Source organism: Nyctibius grandis, chromosome 1 (assembly GCF_013368605.1).
Source record: "Nyctibius grandis isolate bNycGra1 chromosome 1, bNycGra1.pri, whole genome shotgun sequence".
In the NCBI taxonomy this organism is placed as follows: Eukaryota; Metazoa; Chordata; class Aves; order Nyctibiiformes; family Nyctibiidae; genus Nyctibius; species Nyctibius grandis.
This window is the reverse complement of record NC_090658.1, coordinates 42,405,520-42,424,651: the sequence shown is the minus strand read 5'-3', so window position 1 is coordinate 42,424,651 and position 19,132 is coordinate 42,405,520. Positions and strand designations below refer to the sequence as shown.

The 19,132-nt window shown below is 36.1% G+C and overlaps 1 protein-coding gene across 1 annotated transcript in view; it reads left to right on the top strand.

The window, feature by feature from the left end:
* The window catches only part of FMN2 (formin 2), a 163,396-nt gene that overhangs the window by 69,651 nt on the left and 74,613 nt on the right, over positions 1–19,132 (top strand). The window contains exon 7 of the mRNA XM_068395923.1: positions 354–441. Coding sequence (XP_068252024.1) covers positions 354–441 — 88 coding nt within the window. The remainder of the gene's footprint in view (positions 1–353; positions 442–19,132) is intronic.

The following is a 19,132-nucleotide window of genomic DNA, read 5'->3' as shown; positions in this document are numbered from 1 at the left end:
AACAAAGAAATTCCAAGATAGCCACAGTTGGAATCTTTTTTTATATGACAGCCTGTTTCGTACACTTAGTAACATCAGTGTGAAGTTGAAAGTGTGCATCCTAATGAAGGAGGAAGTCTAGGGGAACTTTTATAGTGACTCTTTTAAGATTAAGATTCAACTAGGTGACATAGTTACTTACACTTGTGATGGATCCATGCAGCAGAAGCAAACTTAAAAAATAATAAAATTACTCATTTTTAGATGTGTATATAGACTACAAGGTACTATTTCTCGAATTTGTCATTAGTAGTGCGAAATATCTTGTACATTTTCCTGCAGATTAATACTAATAGTTGGGTTTCTTTTGGCAGGTTGTCAAGTTGTTAAGCAACAAAAGATCTCAAGCTGTTGGAATATTAATGTCTAGCCTTCATTTAGACATGAGGGACATTCAGCATGGTAAGTTAAATAAGTACTGTTGATTCTAGCTCAGATCACACAATTAATAATCTGGAAATGCTAATTATTTTTATCTTTTGATATATAAAACAAATTAATAAGAGGCTTTTTTTTACTCTCTGTTTTTCTGAAAATAGCTTGTTCTGGCATTTATTTCCCCCTTTCTAGTAACTTATTCCCTTGTCCTGTACAGAAAATAAAACTGTTTATTTGCAGAATTGCCATCTATAGTTTTTGGCATCAGTTATCTAAGTGGTATAAAATACAGACACTTTGATTTTTGGTCTTTCTGAGGAAGAAAGTGTGATGTGCTGTTTATTTCAATTCAGATAGCCTCAGGACATATCCAGAAAAGTGAATTATAACAATTTATTTGCTATATAAAATAGTTCCTATATTTGGGTTAGCACAAACTGTGGGGTTCTTTCATCTTCAACAGCATTTTTTATAAAGGGAGATCTTTTGGGGGAGCGTAATACTTTTCACATTTATGCTAAGAGACAGTAGTGCAAAAAGGTGAAAAGTGGAATTGTATTTATATTCAGAGCACCCTTTATGTATCCCAAAGGCTTTGGATAGATTTGAAGCAGATTGAATTATCCTGTGAAGTGCCAGCCTATCTATTAAATAAATGTGGTTTCAAGTATAACACAGACTTCATAAATCACAGAAACATCTTGTGAACTTTCTAGGCTACATATTTACAACCATGCATTCAGTTTACTATGATTTGCTTATTTTGTGAAATTATTCATACATAGAACAAATTTCAGAGCACTCTGTCAGCTAGTGAGTAACTCTTAATCACAGTTTTAAGTTTTTATTAAACTGTTTTGATGGTTACTAGACTTCCTCAAGCTGAAGCACTTAAGATGGTAGTCATAGAGCAAGGCGCCAGTACTGGCGCCAAGAAGTACTTGGTATTTCCAAAGCTGGCAGATGTAGTTCAGTTAAGTCATAGAGCAAAATCTGAAAACAATGATATGGTCCTTTCCTTCAGTCAAATATTCACTTGGTTTCAGTTAATAATGAGAACCTTATGAACAAAGGAGTCCGCCTAACATCTGTGTCTGTGGTAAAGCCAACACAAGTTCATTGAAAATTTGCTTGCTTAACATGCAACACTAACAATAACATGGCATGAATGTCAGTAGTTGAATGGGTCAAACAATATTATGCTTAACCTTTATCCTATTACAATATTAAGCACACATGATCATCTAAGAGTTATGTGCAGATTCTGTATATTCCTCTTTCAATAGCTGTTTTCTAAAACCAAAAGTCTTTGCAAAGGGGAATTTAGTACTGCTTTTATTCCCTTGCTCTGCAGAAGTGGTTGAACAAACACGAGAGAACTTTTGTCTGATGGGGGGAGATTGTGGAAATGGTTGGAAGATCCTGGTGTTAAAAATGTAGTGGTTTTTGTTTTAAGAATATAAAATAGGCTTGAAGGGAAAGTGGGGAGGAGCAGGAAAGAAATTTGCACGGTGGGGACAAGGAAAATAGAGGAGAGAACTCAACAAGAAGTATTTCTGACATCAGTCACTCCATGCAGAGTTCTCTGAGTGGTCTAACCATAGAGCCTGTGGAGAAATTCTAAAATCACAGGACCAAGTATTTAGATTCACCTTTCTGTATGCACTATTTTTACTTGCTTATTAAAAAGTAAGGGTTTTACATATTTTTGAGTTTTATAACTTACTGGTTTATCTGCTGCAATTTGAATATACTAATGAGAAGGTACTATCAACAATTAAAATAATGTTAAAGAGAGCCTGCATTAGCAAAATAGGCAGTTGGTATGTTTGCATCTTTTTACATTAAGATTTAAGACGTATGACAATAACTACTGCAAAAGATGTGATCAGTGTTCTGTGTGCCCTGGACCAGGGTTTTAGTGGTGATCTTGAGTTTTTGCCGTGTTTAATGTGCAGTGACGCATACATTTACCCATATCTCACTCAGTACAACACAAGAAATGTTTTTTCATAGATTTGAAAGGCAGTCAAATGAAACTTCTTTTCCCCCCACTCTGATAATTTGTGGTACTAGGCAACTTTCTTTATAGGCTTTCTTGTAAATATTCACTGTTACACATAAAGCATATCTGTGGGACGCACTGTTCATGCAAATTGCGAAAGAACTGTAATTTATTTTATTATTTCTTTTTTTTTACTGGCCATAGAAAAGCACCCAGAAAGAGAGAGAAACTTTCAATGCAATGTGGTATTCCGTCCATTTCTTGGTTTGCATGCGACTGTGTTTTATTTTTCTGATGGTTTAGATAAATTTCAAAGTGTTACAGGAACAGAAGGGAAAACAATTGTGCTGGGTATTAATTCACCCAATAAATTTAGGATTTCAAGTTTTAATTCATATTGTGTTTAACTGAAGAGCTTAACATAACTTGAAACCTGAGCAAATGTTGTATTTAATGTCTTGTAATTTTTTTTTTTGGTTGGTTGGAGGTTTTTTGTGTATTTTTGTTTGTTTTTTAAGATGCAAAACAATGGTGAAATATTGTCTGCAAGAAACAATCCTTGATGAAATACTGTTTTGGAAACTTGAAAATTTGATTTTTTTATGATATTTTGTTAACTAATCTTGAACACTTAGCTACTTTTTCATCCATGTGTGATCAGATGGCATTTAATGGAATATCTCAGTATTGTAGTATATGCTAAATAGCTTTGATGATGATGATGATACCCTTGTTAAGTGTCTGCTTGTTGAATTACATTTGTCTGCTCCCAACTTTGAAACAGGTTTAGTAGGACAAAGTCCCAAACCCTGGCTGCTCTTAAAATATTTTTATGGTGTGGAAGGAGTAGTTGCAATAATCAGAGCACATTTGTAATGAACTCTAGTACGTCTTTCTGAAAGTGCTTTAAAGTAGGGTAGGTTGATTTTTGTTGTTGTTGTGAGGTTTTTTAATATATTCTAATTGCTAACAGAACTTCCAGCTATTTTACACAATCTAGGCTAGAACTGTAAGAAATGTTGATCTCTTTAGTCGTGGTGCTATTTCTCTATGTTTTTAGTACAAGATGAATCCTCTTCTCATGGTTTCTCTGGTTTCACACAAGGTTTTACTGACGCCTGTTTTTTACAATCATCTATCAACTGTTTAAAACACTTTATCCAGGCATTTTCCTTGCTTTTTAATTTTCACTATACCACAAATATGCTTTATCCAGTGTTAGGTTCCCACTGGAAATGTAGCTGTATTTGGCTGTATCTTGAAGCCAAAACTTGAGAAATGCCAAACAAACACTCCTTACATATTTTTCCTTTATAGCTCAGATTTTTTTCCTAGAGAAAAGACTTTGGTTTTAACATTAGTCTTATGTTAAGAAAAAAAAAAAAAACAATTCAGAGATGCAGTGTGTGCTTAAATTAGAGATCCAGCAAGATTCCAGTTAACTGCAGATAGTAATCTATGATGAACACCCTATGCAGTTAATATATAATTGCATGTTAAGCCTGTGTCTGCACTTAGGGACCAAGTCTCTTAAATAAGATATCTCTTTTTAATAAAGATATCTGTCATCACATGAAATGTAACAACTGCTTGAAATTGTAATTATGTTGCAGAGAAGGTTGTCAGTGCCTTCCCAAATCCCCTTGCTTACAAAGATACAATGTATCGTCTGTGTTTAAGCTTTTATGGCGGTTAACAAGAGCAGTAAGAATAGCAAAAAATTATTCTGTGTGTGGAAAAATAGAAGGAAAAAATTAAACTGAAGATGTCAGACAGAAGAAAAGCAAATTTTATATTTCATGCATATAAATATTATATTTACTACACAGATTTATATCTAGTATTTCTTTCCAAAATGGAAATTAATCTTTTGGTCACCAAAATCATCTTAGTCTGAGCGCACCTTGTAAATGTTGAAAGCAGAAGTCTGGCAAAAATGGTGTGTGCAAATTTGTCTTTCGAAGTTGACTGTAATCTTTTCCAATTCATTAAGTTTCTCTTAACAGGGTTTATCATTTCAGGCACTGTGTTACTTCCAGCATGGCTGCAACACTCTAATTATATTTCTGTAAGGTTTTTCATACCACTTTGTGGTTGCCCTGGCTCTGTTGGAAGTAGTTTGGAAATTTCTGCCTCTGAATTTCGGACCAGCTTTCTCGTATCCTCATTTAATAAGTCATTTTTCCCCCCCTCTCTGAGACACTGGTAATCTACAGAATTTGATGGAGTTACCTGTCCCACTCTGATAATTAAAAAAAAAAACCCAAACAAACCCAAAACAATATATGGAAGACCAAGGCTCTTTTTATTACAGCTCTCAACTCATTGTTGGTCAGTGATACCAGGAAAGGAGGTTATATAAAAGAATGTAATAGGAAAAATAATTATGGAAAGGGCAGGCAGATTCACCTAACAGCTGGTAAAGCCCAACCTTTTAATCTGCATTTGATATTATTTTACTGAAAGTTGTATTTGTGGCAGAGCTTGCTCTGCTAACAGAAGTACAGCTTTGATCAACAGGCATATCTTCTGCCCTGAATTCAAGACAGATGTGCAGGAAGTGAATGTACTTTAAATGTTAGTGGGCAAAATAAATGTTTATTCTTTATTATTTGGCTGTTAGTGACAAAGGAACATGAGAAAAAACTTGGGGTTTTTTTTTCTTACTTGGCTGCTCATACCAACACTTAGAAATTAGGAGCTAAGAGAGACTTTCTCAAAGGTTAACTGAATGATTTCACTGGAGGAGGGGGATAAAATGTCTCTTAAGCTGCATTATTTAAATGTTCTGTGCAGGAATTCACGCATTTAAGTATCACATAGTCTCAGTGGTCATAGGTCCAAGAGATGCTCTAAATGGAAAGCAATCAGGAAAGAATGACTTAACATCTGGAAAAGAAGACTCATGGTTAGTTTATCTTATGAAAGGTCCAGAGGTCATCTGAGCATTATTTATCCTAATAACGATGTATGTGAATAAGCAGAATCATTTGAAACTCATAATACTGAAATATTTATAAAGAATGAGTATCTTCCCAAAAGACATCTTACTGTTTAAACAAGTTATGAGGACAAAACAATACAAAATTGGATCAAATTCTTTGGACATTGTTACACTGAAAGGTAAAGCAGCTGCCAAAAATTGTTATTTCTGTTCATTTAAGTTATAAAAAAAAAAATCCTATATATAGAACATTTTTTTCTGACAGGTGGCAAGTCTGTATTTCTTTATTAAAGGAATGATCCATAAAGTGATTGTAGTCAGTGCAGGATAATTACAAAGTCTGAAACTTTACCTGTTAGTTCTGGCTTATTAATTGAGAATTAAAATTTTTAAAATTTTTTTTTTCCTTAATCAAATACTGTGCATTCAAACACCTAAAAACTTAAAGATTATGGCTTAAACTTCCCCTCTGATAGCCTTTCCAACATGTGTTTAGATTCTTCTGAGACACCACCACAGAAAGATTAGTTGGTTTGGCATTTTTCTGTCCTGTGAACTTGCAGTTCTTTGAAACTTCACAGCATAATTCTCAGCCTTATTCCTCTATTTCTTCTTAGCTTTATGCTACCATATTCATTGCGCCTGCTGTTAGATTGCAAGCTTACACATTTTATTTGCTTATAATTACTTTACAAGCCTCTATTGTGAAATTATTGGTAAGGAAAACAATAGAATACACAAAAAGACTTTTATAAAAGACAGACCAGAGTTAAATTAGAGTGCCACACATATGTATTGCTGCAAATGTTTCTATTTCTTTGATGCTGTTAGTATGTCCACAGTCTTCTGTACTGAGCAGCCGAAAGCAATTCTGGAGCCCTTGTCTGGCCACGCCTGCCAGAGGCAGCTAGTGAGGAAGGACAACCAAGGTCCTTGGAAACAGGTGGCGTTTCTAATGGATGTAGCATAAACCCCCGAGCTGTGGGTGAAGGCCCTGAAAGCCAGTCCTGAGTGCTGAAAGCATGCCTTAAGTCTTCTTTCCTACCCTCAGATATTCTGAAGCTTAGTTCACAGTGACCAGAGGCCAATAAAGCAATAGCTGTAGTTGTTAAGGAAAAAATACAAACTTGGTTATTATTTTCTTTAAGCATGCATGCAACACATCCATATAATGAAGGACAGAAATATTCATATCACTAAGAAAGGAACTGAATGTTTTATGATTCTATGTGGTACATGCTTTTGGAATTTACAATGAAAAATACATTTATTGAATTAAACCAGTTTTCTATAATGCAAAATACATTTTAAAGGAGTTAAGTTTTTTTAGAGGAGGAAAATCATACTGAGTTTTTTCACAATATTTGAATCAGCAGAGACTAATTACTGCCACATTGGATAGTTTTGATAATTAAAGATTTTTGTTGTTAAGAACATATGAATGCAATTTAATAGAGAAGTTTTGTAAGAAACTGTAACTGCATTGTTTGTCTGTTGTTTCAGTTGAAACAGTTTGTTTTTTTTCTTGGAAGTCTGATTAACTTTGAAACTTTGAGAGAAAAGTTTCAGGAAAGTTCTGTTCTCCCAAAAGAAAAGCAGCAGTACTGTTAGTTCTCAGTTGTGTGCCATGTAGTCACTCATAAGAGGGATGATTACAAAATTCGAAGCATAAAAGCAACAAAAAGTGTGCTATAAACCCTAGTACCATGCAAAAGATTTGGGGGAGGAAAGGAGGGAGAAAAAGAACACCTGGTCTCCTTCCCACAGCAGAAATATTTTCCAGTGGTCACACTTTCATACAGCGCTGAACTACACAGAGATTTAACATTATGAAAATTACGGAAGGCTTATTAATTGATTAAGACCTTCCAATAATGCAGTCACACATTTTTTCATTAAGTCAAAAGGTTTAGAAGAAAAGGATATTTGCCACAATGATCCATTTGTAATTTGTTCAGGTGTGTATTAGATTTGAATACATTTGTACACATAAAAAATTTATATAAAAGAATTAATGCCACTTTCGTGTATATAGCCATTAAAATCTAATTTAAATACAAGGTAGTTAAAACGAGGATTTAGGAAAATTTGCAAGGTGAATCCCTTTTCATCTTTTTTTTTTTTTTTTTTTTTTTTTAAATTCAGTGTACCTATTTTTACTGCATTTTTCTTAACATTCTTAAGGAAGCAATTAAAATTACATGCTATATTTGATCAAATGGGGATCTATCTAGCTTAGTACCCGATCTCCTGTGTGGATAAGCAGGAAAAAAAAAAAGAAAATGAGTGGCACTGACCCCTCACTATGTAGTTTTTATAGATCACAGAATCACAGAATCACACAGAATCACAGAATGTTAGGGATTGGAAGGGACCTTGAAAGATCATCTAGTCCAATCCCCCTGCCGGGGCAGGATTGCCTAGACCATATCACACAGGAACGCGTCCAGGCGGGTTTTGAATGTCTCCAGAGAAGGAGACTCCACAACCTCTCTGGGCAGCCTGTTCCAGTGTTCAGTCACCCTCACCGTAAAGATCTCTATTTTATCTTTTTGCAGTAGTCGTCTTTCTCCAAGTTGAAAAGTTTGTTTGGAACGCCTGTCCTACATAATCTACCTACTATGATTTTTTTCCTTGTCACCTGTCTACGATCCATAGTTCTCTTTCTTCTCTTTGCAAATGAGGTGACTAGCTCTGTATGCTATTTTCAAGATTTATGTGCGCCATATGTCTATGCCATGGTATCACACCATTTTCTGTTTCAGGCTCCATTTTTTCTGTATTGTTACTGACATTCTGTTTGCCCTTTAAGTGTTGCTAATTATTGAACTTGTGTTTTCAAAGAACTATGAAAAAAATCTGTGTGTCTTTTTTGGGGCAGTAGTTGCTAATTTTGTATCCATCACTTTTTACAGTTTGGATTCTTTTTTTTCCATCTACTTTGCATGTATTGACACTGAATGTTTGAGAAATCCTTTTGTACGTGTTTGTGGTCAGCTTTAGAGAGGCTAGCTTTTATTCTGCCAACATTACCACCTCACGTTCAAACCAGCACAAGAACCTGCAAAGATCCTAGTAAGCTTCCACTGCTGCAACTCCATACTTTGAAAACTGATCATTCATTTTTGCAATTGATTTCTTATTTTTTTGACCAGTTTTTATTTTTAATCAGAGTTGACCTTTCCTCTTATCCCATGACAGCATAATTTTTTCTGAAGCCTTAGGTAAGGATTGTGAGGAGCCTTTTGCAAATCCCGTGTCAGTCTGATCACTCTTACCTGTGTCTTTGTTGACTCCATTAAAGCAGTACTATTTAATTTTTTGCTCATGAGTGTCTATTACAAAATGACATGCTACCTCTCTTTCTCATTACATTGGTTTATCTGTATGTTCTTTAAAAAAGCTGTTCTTCCATATAATACATAGATATTTTCCAGGCACAGAAGTCAGACCGACTGGTTTGTAGTTTCCAGCATTATCTTGGGAATCCTCTTAAAATTTGTATTTGTATGTTCTGAAACTTGTTCCATTTGAGATGGTGCCCAAAACATATAACTTGAACTATAGAACTGTCTGAGATCCTCTTTGACCTCTTCTGTGGTTGTGAATCCTAATACAAATACTTTGTTTCACCTTTTCTGATTCTTTCTTTTGTGCTCTTTTTACAGCCAGATTATCTGCATGCTCAACTGTTTCCTGTCAGGCTTCGTACATCTGATGCATTTGAAAGCAGTTTTATTACTAGATTTATGTATTTGGCAAGTTGGGTTTAGACCTTTTTGTTCTTGTCTGATTTACATTGAAGTTACAAGACTTTTTGCTTTTCTATTTTCTTTGGCTGATTTCCACTTTTTGAAGCATATCTTTTGTTTACAGGTGTCCCCCGTGCTTTTAGGTTTAATCCTGGATGTGATTTTGAGGAGTAGGAATACTGGGGATGTAAAAAGACTAGGGAAAAAAAAAAGGTGCTTTTGAATTTTTCAGTTTATGATTTGTTTTTTTCTCTGAACCTCTGATGTAGTGTCTGTAAGCTTCCTTCTGACCTTCAGGCTTTTTTACTCTTTTAACTGGCTTCTCATTTTAATGTAATTGCTCCTTGTAAAGTCTAATTTTATGATGTTCTCTTTAAAAATCTTTTCCCCCTGTCCTATAAATGAAATTTCATTTAAGACTGTTATGGTGTCTCCAACTGTTTTGTACACTATTCAGAAGTAAATCAAGTGTTGCTTCTCTTTTAGTATTTCTGCCTGGTTGCTTTGAGTAATAATTGTAATATCCTAAAATTTAGACTCTGCATGACGTCTCAAAAATACACTTAACAGATTAAACCTTCTGCTGTTACGTTGTCTATGTTGCATATTATTTTACAGCTTTTACCATTTAGAAGTCATGATTAACACGCTTGTTGAGTGATCTGTAATAGGGCACTAACTGTGTGTGTTTTATTTAGGCATGAGCTCCCTCAGTAGGGAATGCCGTAGGTCTGCTCCAATTGACTCCTGTATCTTTCTGACTCACGCTTCCTTCAGTATTCGTTGCCACTCTTCTGCAGGTACCAATTATGGTACCATATACAACCTTATATTACTGGTGTCACACTGATTATCTTCCTTCTGTTATGTTTGGAAGAGCCGTTAAACCCATCAGTAAATATAAATTTGCCCATTGCAAATGTTAGATGCCTGGAAACTGTATGGAAACACATCATAGACACCGCCTGGACTTTATCTGTTGAGCTCTGCTTGTCTGGGTCATTTTTCTGACTCATCTCCCTTGGTTTACACCTGGATTTTCCTCCCTCTCGCCGCGCCGCTTTCCTCTCCATCCCTGCCGGCGGAGGGGCCGCCCCAGCCCCTGCCGCACACCTCTCCCGACACACCCGCCCCTGCAGCCCCCTTCGCCGCCGGGCGCCTTTCCCCCCGGCGGCGGGCCCGGCTGCCCCCGGCCGAGCCTCCCGCGCCCCGGCCGTCCCCGGGCCCCCGCTTCCAGCAGCAGGTGGCCACCGCGGCCCGCGCTGCCGCCGCCGGGCGCCGCCTCCGGGGAGCTCCGCGCCCCCTTCCCCGGGAGACGCCGGCCCGGCTGGCGGCACTGCGTCGGGCAAGGTGCTCGACCTTGTGCCTTCGCCTCGCTTTCCTACTTTGACGGAGGCGTTGCTTCTCGGCATACGTCTCACCCAGTGAATACCCTTTTTTAAAACACAGTTCAGAGTGAGGAAGAGAAAGGATGATGCAGAGATGGGAGAGTGATTTGTTTGCTATATCCATCCATCGTCCATGGTAGGTAGGGTAAGAACAGTGCAGGGGAAATTATGGTTTTCTACTGCAAAAATTGTGAAACATCTAGTCTGAAAGCCCGCTGTTTCCCATGCTGGAGCCATCGTGTCAGTGTTCTGTACCGGTTGCTTTATGAGGTACCTGGGTTTCTCCTACTTTTTTCTCTTTTGTTCTGTTGTGATCCCTAGACAATGAAAGATCAAGGTTATTTCCCTTGTTCTCTGTTCCACAGGAAACCTCCCCAAGCAATACGTGTTAGATTCTATTTCAGTGTAATGAGTTTTCTGTTTTTAGTGAAGCTGTGATTGCTTTAGCTACTGGGACACAAAATACAGCTCAATGGCCTTGAACTGAAGCAATGCAGAGTGCCTCTTGTAATCTTAAAGTCCTCAGTAGGCTGAATGCGATCATGATACTGAAATACACATAGGGGATTTCAAATAACATTTGTTTTTTTTTTTTTTTCTTAGAATGTATATATTTTGGTTTTCCACATATCCAGGCATTTGGTCTTGTTGCTATCCCAGCCCTTATTTCCTTGAGTTATTAATATCAGCTTTTGATAAACACTTTGGAGCGTGAAAAAAGATGAAACTTAAACCATAAACACACATCCTTCTGCCCTCAGTTATCACAGTACTGGGATTTGAATTACTAAAGCTGTGTCATCTGTCATCTACCTAGCCAAAAATATTTTTGCATTATTTTCATAATCCCATCACACTTAGAGCATGGACTAAATATCACAAGATCATTACATCATTTTCTTAGCATCTGTAGTTCTTTAATACTCTAACTTCTGAATATTTGGTGAAAGGCTTAATGTGCATTAGTATGATGAAATCCCTGGTGTTTATTCAGACATGAGACCTAGCAGACATGTAGAATACCAGGCTACATCTAAACTGCTCTCTGCTGTGCTGAAAACAAAATTTTAATTTGATTTGGAGAATAAATTGAGAGTATGTAATTTTATTTCAGTGAGATACTACCATCTGACAGAGGGAAAGGGAAATTTACTTTTGAAAGGAAACCTCTCAAACATTTTGTGTTTGTAATTCTTGAAAATTTTATTTTGACTTGTGACTCCAACAATGGACTGTACAGCGATCATAGGTAAATGTGGACTTGCTTTGCCTGATTTCTGAATCCCTGTAAGTTTCCATGTAGTGTTTTCTAACTAGCTCTACTACTATAGATACTGATATCATACACAACTGGCTAGCTTGAACCATAAGCAAGGAAAGCTTGTTTCTGAATGATCTTGCATGTCTTCACGGCTAAAAGAACTTGGAGTACTCTCTGTTGTAAATCATCAAAAGGTAGCAACATTCCATGTAGTCTACGTAGAATGATTTAGGCTTGTTGATGTTAAAGAAGACTAGTAGAGAACTTCAGAGGGACCTAGCAAAGGGCAAACAAGCTGCTCAACGCTAGATTTTTAGAAAGAGCATTCTAAGCGTTTAGTCTGGCTGCTAAATAAGCCAAGTCATGTAATATTACCTGCTAACTTCTGCCTCAAGTTATTAGTCTGTATGAATACAAACATTTTAGCAGTATAAATGATCTTGAGTTCCAGATGAAATTCTGAACCTTCAACCTTTTGCTTTCTTTGAAGTCACTGATAGGTCTGTCATTGACTTTGGTGAGTCTAGAATTTCATACAAATAATTTAAGTGATGGAGAAGTCGATGTATCCTGTGAAACATTGTTCAAAAGGTTAATTTCTCTCACTTTTAGCACTTAAAATCTTATTTCCATAGCAAATTTGTCAGATTAATTTACAGACATCCTTCATTCTTTCCTGCTTTTGGTCTGCGAAATTATGGACCCATCTACTTTCGGATATCTTCTCATGCAGGTATGCATAAGAACTGTAATCAGGTTGCTTCTTAACTTTCTTCTTTATAAGCTAAACAGATCAAGCAGTTCAACAAAAAGACAAGTTCTTGAGGTTATTCTGCTATTTCCTTTGTTGGTCTCTGATATTCCACCAGCTATAGCTCTAGTCTATTGTTTTGACTTATAGTTACTCCTTGAGAGACAAGGAGCCTTACGTTAGTGATTGATCATGATTACTAAGAGTATAATCAAGACAATTCTTCGGGTGAGTTCGAGTCTGCTCGGGAAAGAGCAGCTCTCAATTAGTATTGCCACATGGACTTCACTGAGGATTAGTAACTACTTTTAATATCTTTCTTTTTGGTGTTGGTAAAGATATATTTAGTTGCAGTAAGCTGAGAGTCAGATTCCTATGGAAGCCAGAGATACTCTCCTTTCTGGTAGTGTTTCATGAGCCGTTACATTTTCAGATCTATGAGTTAGGCAGCTGTTAACTCATTTAGTGTTGACACTTAAGTAATTTAATGTAAGTATTCTAAATTGCCAACTAGACACACCTGGAGCTTTTTTGAGAGCACAAAAGCTAAGATACTAAGCTGCTTAATGTAGAGAACACATTTTTTGGAAAAAAATGTACATTTGTTATCTAGCCCGCTAACTTTATCAAATAAAGATGCAGAGTGCTATATAACTGTATGAAACTAGAATGTCCTTGGCATTATTGTGAGGGATGAATTGTGGTCACTTCATCTCAAACAAATATAATAGCAAAAAAATCAAGAGGTTCAATGGTGGATTAGAAGAATGATTAAAGAGTGGAATGCATATAAGGAATATGCAAAGACTGTGAACTGTTCAGAGCTGCTCGGGATCACAGAGTAAGGCAAATAGTCAGAGATCCCATACAAAAAATTTAGTGTCTTACTAGTGATTATGATATTAGAATAAGCAATGAATGATTCTTCCAATAGTTGGAATAATTTAACCTAAATTTATTCCTGACTTTGCACTACTTTAAACCTAGGTTTCATCTTTGCCAGTGAACTACTAGATGATTCCAAATAAATCTCTTCCTCCTTCTCCTGCATTTTGTTTATCTTTATCATTTAGAATGAGCTCCCTAAAGCATGAAAGAAAAAGCTTGTCTCTTTGCTTATGAACTGGACTTCTCAGAGTTAGCCATGGCTTTGTTTACTTTGAGCTACTCTAATGAAAATAGATAAGGTGGAATTAAACCAAAAGCCAGCAAATTTGGATTCTGAAAAAATCCACATGTAATTAAGTCTCAATTAGTTTGAAGCCTGAAGGCTTGTTTGTATTCCAAACAAATCTTGCTAACTTCTTCCAGCTGCACTCAATAAGAGATGCTACCTAGTTCTGCAAAGTTTGACTTGCATACATCCTTTGACTGTCACAGTTACACCATCACTGGTATCACAATTAGCCCATGGAACTCCCGGACATAATGTCATTGAAATAGTGATTGAAAAGCATTAGAGCATACATGGATTTAAAAGAAAATTCAAACACTAACACGCAGGAAACACAAATTTTGTTTCACTTGACTCATGAATACAAAGCTATAAATAATATCTAGCTGCAGACAGATTGATACACAATGTCAGATCTACTGCACATGTGCCTTGCATCTGATGTATTTGTGCAGTTTTTTATAATGTGCACCGTAAATACACGTCATGTAAACATCCAAAAAATATATTCCTCAGATATCCTGTTCTAGTAGTCTTCCCACCAAAAGTGATATAGTTGATAGGTATGACAAGTTTCCTTTTGAGAATCTCTAAACGGAATGCCTGTGGCATGCTGCACTACCTTAACCAGAAAGTGAAAAAGCTTAGTACAAGCTCATATTGAAGTAAAAGCCAATAGTAATGTTTTTTTATAGCAATAATTCTATCTTCTGTAACAGAATTTCTTACATGTAAAATATATCCATATGCCAATGATTAATTTTATATTAAAATCTTGTTCTTGAAACACTTTTAAAAATACAATTAAGGGACAGGAAGTTTGCCTAGAGAACAACAAAACCCTGCTATAAGCATAAGGCACAATTATTTTTCTTTAACTTATTTAAGTGTGTCTTATGTCATTTGCATTTGTGTACTGTGCTAAGCCTTAAGTAGCGTTTTGGGAGTTATCATGGTAATCCTTTCCAGTTCATTGAAAATCGTGAATCCTGCCAGTCAATCTTGCACTTCATATTCACTCCCCAAAGACCAGCCCCTGGCAGGTTCATTGAGACTCTTCGGTCCTCTACACACTGTAGTTTAAAATAAGCATGATCTGGTAAAATGTCAGTCTTTTCTCAACCTTCCTATATCCCACACCCATGTTTTTTTCACCTGCCAAATTCAAACAAATCTTATCTAAACAATTAAGATAAGCATTGAAGTACTCTGTATAGTCAAATCAGCAAACCTCTCAAAACCAGAACTGAAATACAATCTCTCTAAATTAAACAGTCTACAATGGCAATCATGTTTGTATTTAAACATTTTGTTCTGAAAGGATTACAGCATTGATCTCCATTTTTTTTCCTGCCTAGACAAGAAGGCGACATACTGAGTCAAACAAAATGTATTTGTTCTTTAAGAACTGATCTTGCACGCTTTTTATAAATAAACTACATAGGTGTATGAAGTTAGACTTCACATAATCAGTAACTGCTGTCCTTAACATAGTACACAATTGTTTGAAATGTATGTAATGTAACTGTTTATATTAACTATGTATAGCTATATATAAAATCTAGTTATATATTTTGGTATGGGGGTGTGTGCGTATGTATTTATATGTATGTAAAAAAGCTCTGTCCATGCAATTTTATTGCTATATATTAGAGATACAACATTAGGGAATCGGAATGCTAAGGACAAATGTTTAAAAAACTGAACTGTGTTTATAAAAGAAGAATCAGCGCAAAAAGGGATACTAAAGATTCACTCTTTTTGATGAAGTCTCCTACTTCTGTTACTTCAAATTTTGCAAATGCATATTCTTGCTTAATTGATTCTTATTTCATTGCTTCCCAGAAATGAGTGCACGTTCTTGAAGGTATTTAAAAATTTTAACTCCTTTAAAGACAATCTGAAGCAACAGCTAAACTTAATCCATGGCTTCTGCTTGGAAATTTTGTATACTGTTTTGGTTTCTTACACAAGCTTTAGATCAAGGTGAATTACTGCCACAGTAAAACTGTGTGCAAGCAGTTCTAAGTGCTGTTTCTTGCCTCTGTTCCATGCTGTATGTGCTTATGTTGAAGATCCAATCTCCATTGTGCTTTATGCACTTAAAGTTTTCATCCTGAGGTTAGAGCATTTGCTAATAGATAAACATACCACAAAGGTACTGAGGGCAAGCAGGTAGGTAATAATAAGAAATTGTTTTAATTTATGCTAACTTTACCCACTGCAGCCATCCCCTACCGACCCATTATCAACAGGGGTTTTTTTCTGCAAGTTGTGCAAGTCCAGATACTCCTGTTTGAAAATTCATTTATTTCACTTATTTTCTGAGAATATTTAAAAATTATGCAGTCATGGTCCCTGTGTGCTTTGCTGCAGCTCCCATTAGCACAGGGACATTTGGTTTTACCACTGTAGTTTCCATATTTATGTAAACATAACATTTATTTCAAAAAGGCCCATTTGGGATTTAACTATCTCCATTAGGAGATTCACATTTCTATTGTTTGAGATAAAGAAGAATCACAAGGTAATAGCAGCGGTTGTCAAGCTGTTGGAAGTATCACAGACAAAAACATCACCTTGTGCAGTAGGCCTGTGTTAGATGAATGATGCTAATAAGCTCACATGCAGGGAAAAAAACTAAAAGACCAAAGGATAGCAATTTCTGAAGTTGTGGGCTTACTATGTAACCAATAAAAGACTGCAAATTTTGCAGTTTGGTTGATTTTTAAATATAAATATTGTTGGATTTAAATCTGGGTTTACTTTGCAAGTAGCTTGATATTGCGTTATACCATAATCTTTATTGCAGCAAAGGAAGCCACTGCACTTTGATTTTCTTCTGAAGCTCTCTTGGCACTTTTTTGATGAGAATGTTGAGGTAGATGTTCTGCTTCTGAATTGAGCAGTTCAGCCATCAGTCATTCCAAGGAACCTGATTAAATTGTCTACATAGAGACTTTTTTCTCATTTGCTTTTATTTGCATGTGTGGTGTTCTTGCATTTTCATCCAAAGACATCTGTCAGTGAAGGCTTCCATTCTGATTCAGTGAACAAACAAACAAGGTTTTTTGTTCTTTTTCTTTAATTTGTTTTCAGAAATGTTTCATAAGTTGATCAGGCCATATAATGTCTGATTTGTGTTTCTTGTATCAGAATTTTCCATTTCTTAAGGTTTTGCCAATATATTAGTTTTCTAATGATGTTGGGTTTTGACCATTTCAAGGAGCAGCTATTTTTTTTTTAATTAACTCAGAAATAATTGTTCAAAGAAGATCATAAAACATGACACATCTGACCTACTCATCTACTCATGTGCCTTTTTTTTCTTCCAAATATCCTTTTTAGATATTTGAAAATGAATGTAAGTCTCATCAAATTTTCAAGTACAATTACTTGAAAACATTTAAAAAGGTTGAATTACTTTTAATGCTACAGTTCTGACTTAAAAATATGTAGTAATTTTGAGACACTATTTATGTGCATCTTATGGTTTATATATAATATAGATGCGGATTCTTAATAACAACAAAATCCATTTTTGTTGTAAGACTGGTTGATGCCTTTTCTGTTTCTTTCAGTCTTCAGCTTGGAGTAATATTCCTGGAGTATAGATGGTTTAGTTGTTAACATGAGCAGAATTACCTGGGGATGGAAGTTAGGAAAAAGTATCATGGAAGTTGTAACCTCTCAGTATCCTGTAATCTTGCATGCTCGAGTCACATGATGGGCAAAACAGCTGTGGAACCCCCAGATCTGTGCCCCACACAGAACTGCGCAATAAGAGTACCATAACTGTCTGCTGTAGGAGGTCCTTCATTCAGTACATAAGAATCAATCTGCCTTTGTAATTTGCTGAAGTGACTGTCTGTTGCTGCCATTTGACAGGGGAGATGTGAAGTCTTACAAAGACTGTTGATGCTTTTCTGGACAAAGAGAGCAGATGTGAAAGCGAAGAGTCAAATATGTGTAGGAGTAAAAAAGGAGTGGCCTCTTGGAGTGCTAGTGTTTGGTTTTTGGAGAGTCGTGGAGAAGTCAATTGTGGTGGAAATCAGCATGAAGAGTTTGGGTGGGTGGTTTGCTTGTTTGTCTCCCTGAAGCACGGATCTGAGTATAGCAGGATTGGTTCAGAATTACTTTTGCAAATTTGAGGTGGTTTTGCTTCAGCTACTGCTTCTTTCTGAGGAGCTAAACTGTAATCTGTTATCAGTCAAGTAAGATTTGGAAATTGCTCAGTCAGTTTTTGGGGAGACAGCAGTGCTTCTGGGAGGTCTCAAGAAGAGGACACTCACTTTTAGAGGGAGTCTGTAGACAGAAAGGCTTAGGAAGCATACTTGGAAAGGCCAGAGAAATGGAGCATGATTTGAAACCTGCCCTCAGAAAAGGGAAGACATGACCAAGGTTTGGACTGAATACCAGTCTTCTGAAAGTCATCCATAAGTGAGATTGTGCTAATGAGAGTTATATGACATAAAAGCTGGATCCAAAGGATCAGGTTGGTAATCCTTTTTCTTCTTCCTGAAATTCTACTCCGTGGGAAATTATGAATTTTGGACTTTTCATTTTAAAAGGAAATTCCAGAGTTTTGGACTTGCAAACAGAATACAGTTTCTAAGCACTGGTTAGTTGTAGGAAGTCGTCATTTCTTTAACAGTTTATGTAAGTGGTACTATCGGTGAATTTAGATTCATAGACTCAGGCAAGTGTAGGTTTGCTGTGTCTGTATCACGTATCAATTTTGTTTTAGTGGTAGCTGGTAGTTCAGATGCTTCTAGATATAGGAATAATCAACAGTAATGGTCTGTCTTACAGTAAAAAAATTTACAGCTACTTCCTTTTATAGTGTTCCTGAGAATACACTGTGCATTCTCCAACTTCCTGCTGGTGTCTTCTCATGCATTTCTTCTTCAGGATTATATTTGCTGGCAAAAACTTTGATCTCGTTGGTGGCTTGGTTTCATACTGTGTTCCCCTGAAGATATGTGTGTGGTGATTACTCATTGTGTTCGGTTTATTTTTTTGTGTTGTTTTTTTTTTAATTGTGTCTGTGTTCTAAATTGGCTTCTATGTGTATAGGAGAAGGTCCATCTGTTCTCAGAGTTCAAGCATGCCTCTGAATATAGTCGTGCGCTTTACACTAAGCTCAGGTCTTTTTAGCAGTAATATTATCCTCCTGTCAGGTGAAGTATCTTCTGAGGTACCTAGCCAGAATTGAAAATTACTAAGAATAGTAAGTCTTTTTCTCAGTGCATATATTTTATCATCCTCCCAGTTTGAAACAAGTACCTAAGTTAGCTTTGTTATTGTGAGTTTGCGTAATTTATTTTTTGACTCAATTTATATTGTAGAAATACAGAATAGAAACTCTTCCATTCTGCTAAAACTTCTGTATTCTGCAGTTGTCTAAGATAGATATAATTCCCATGCCAAAAATATCAGT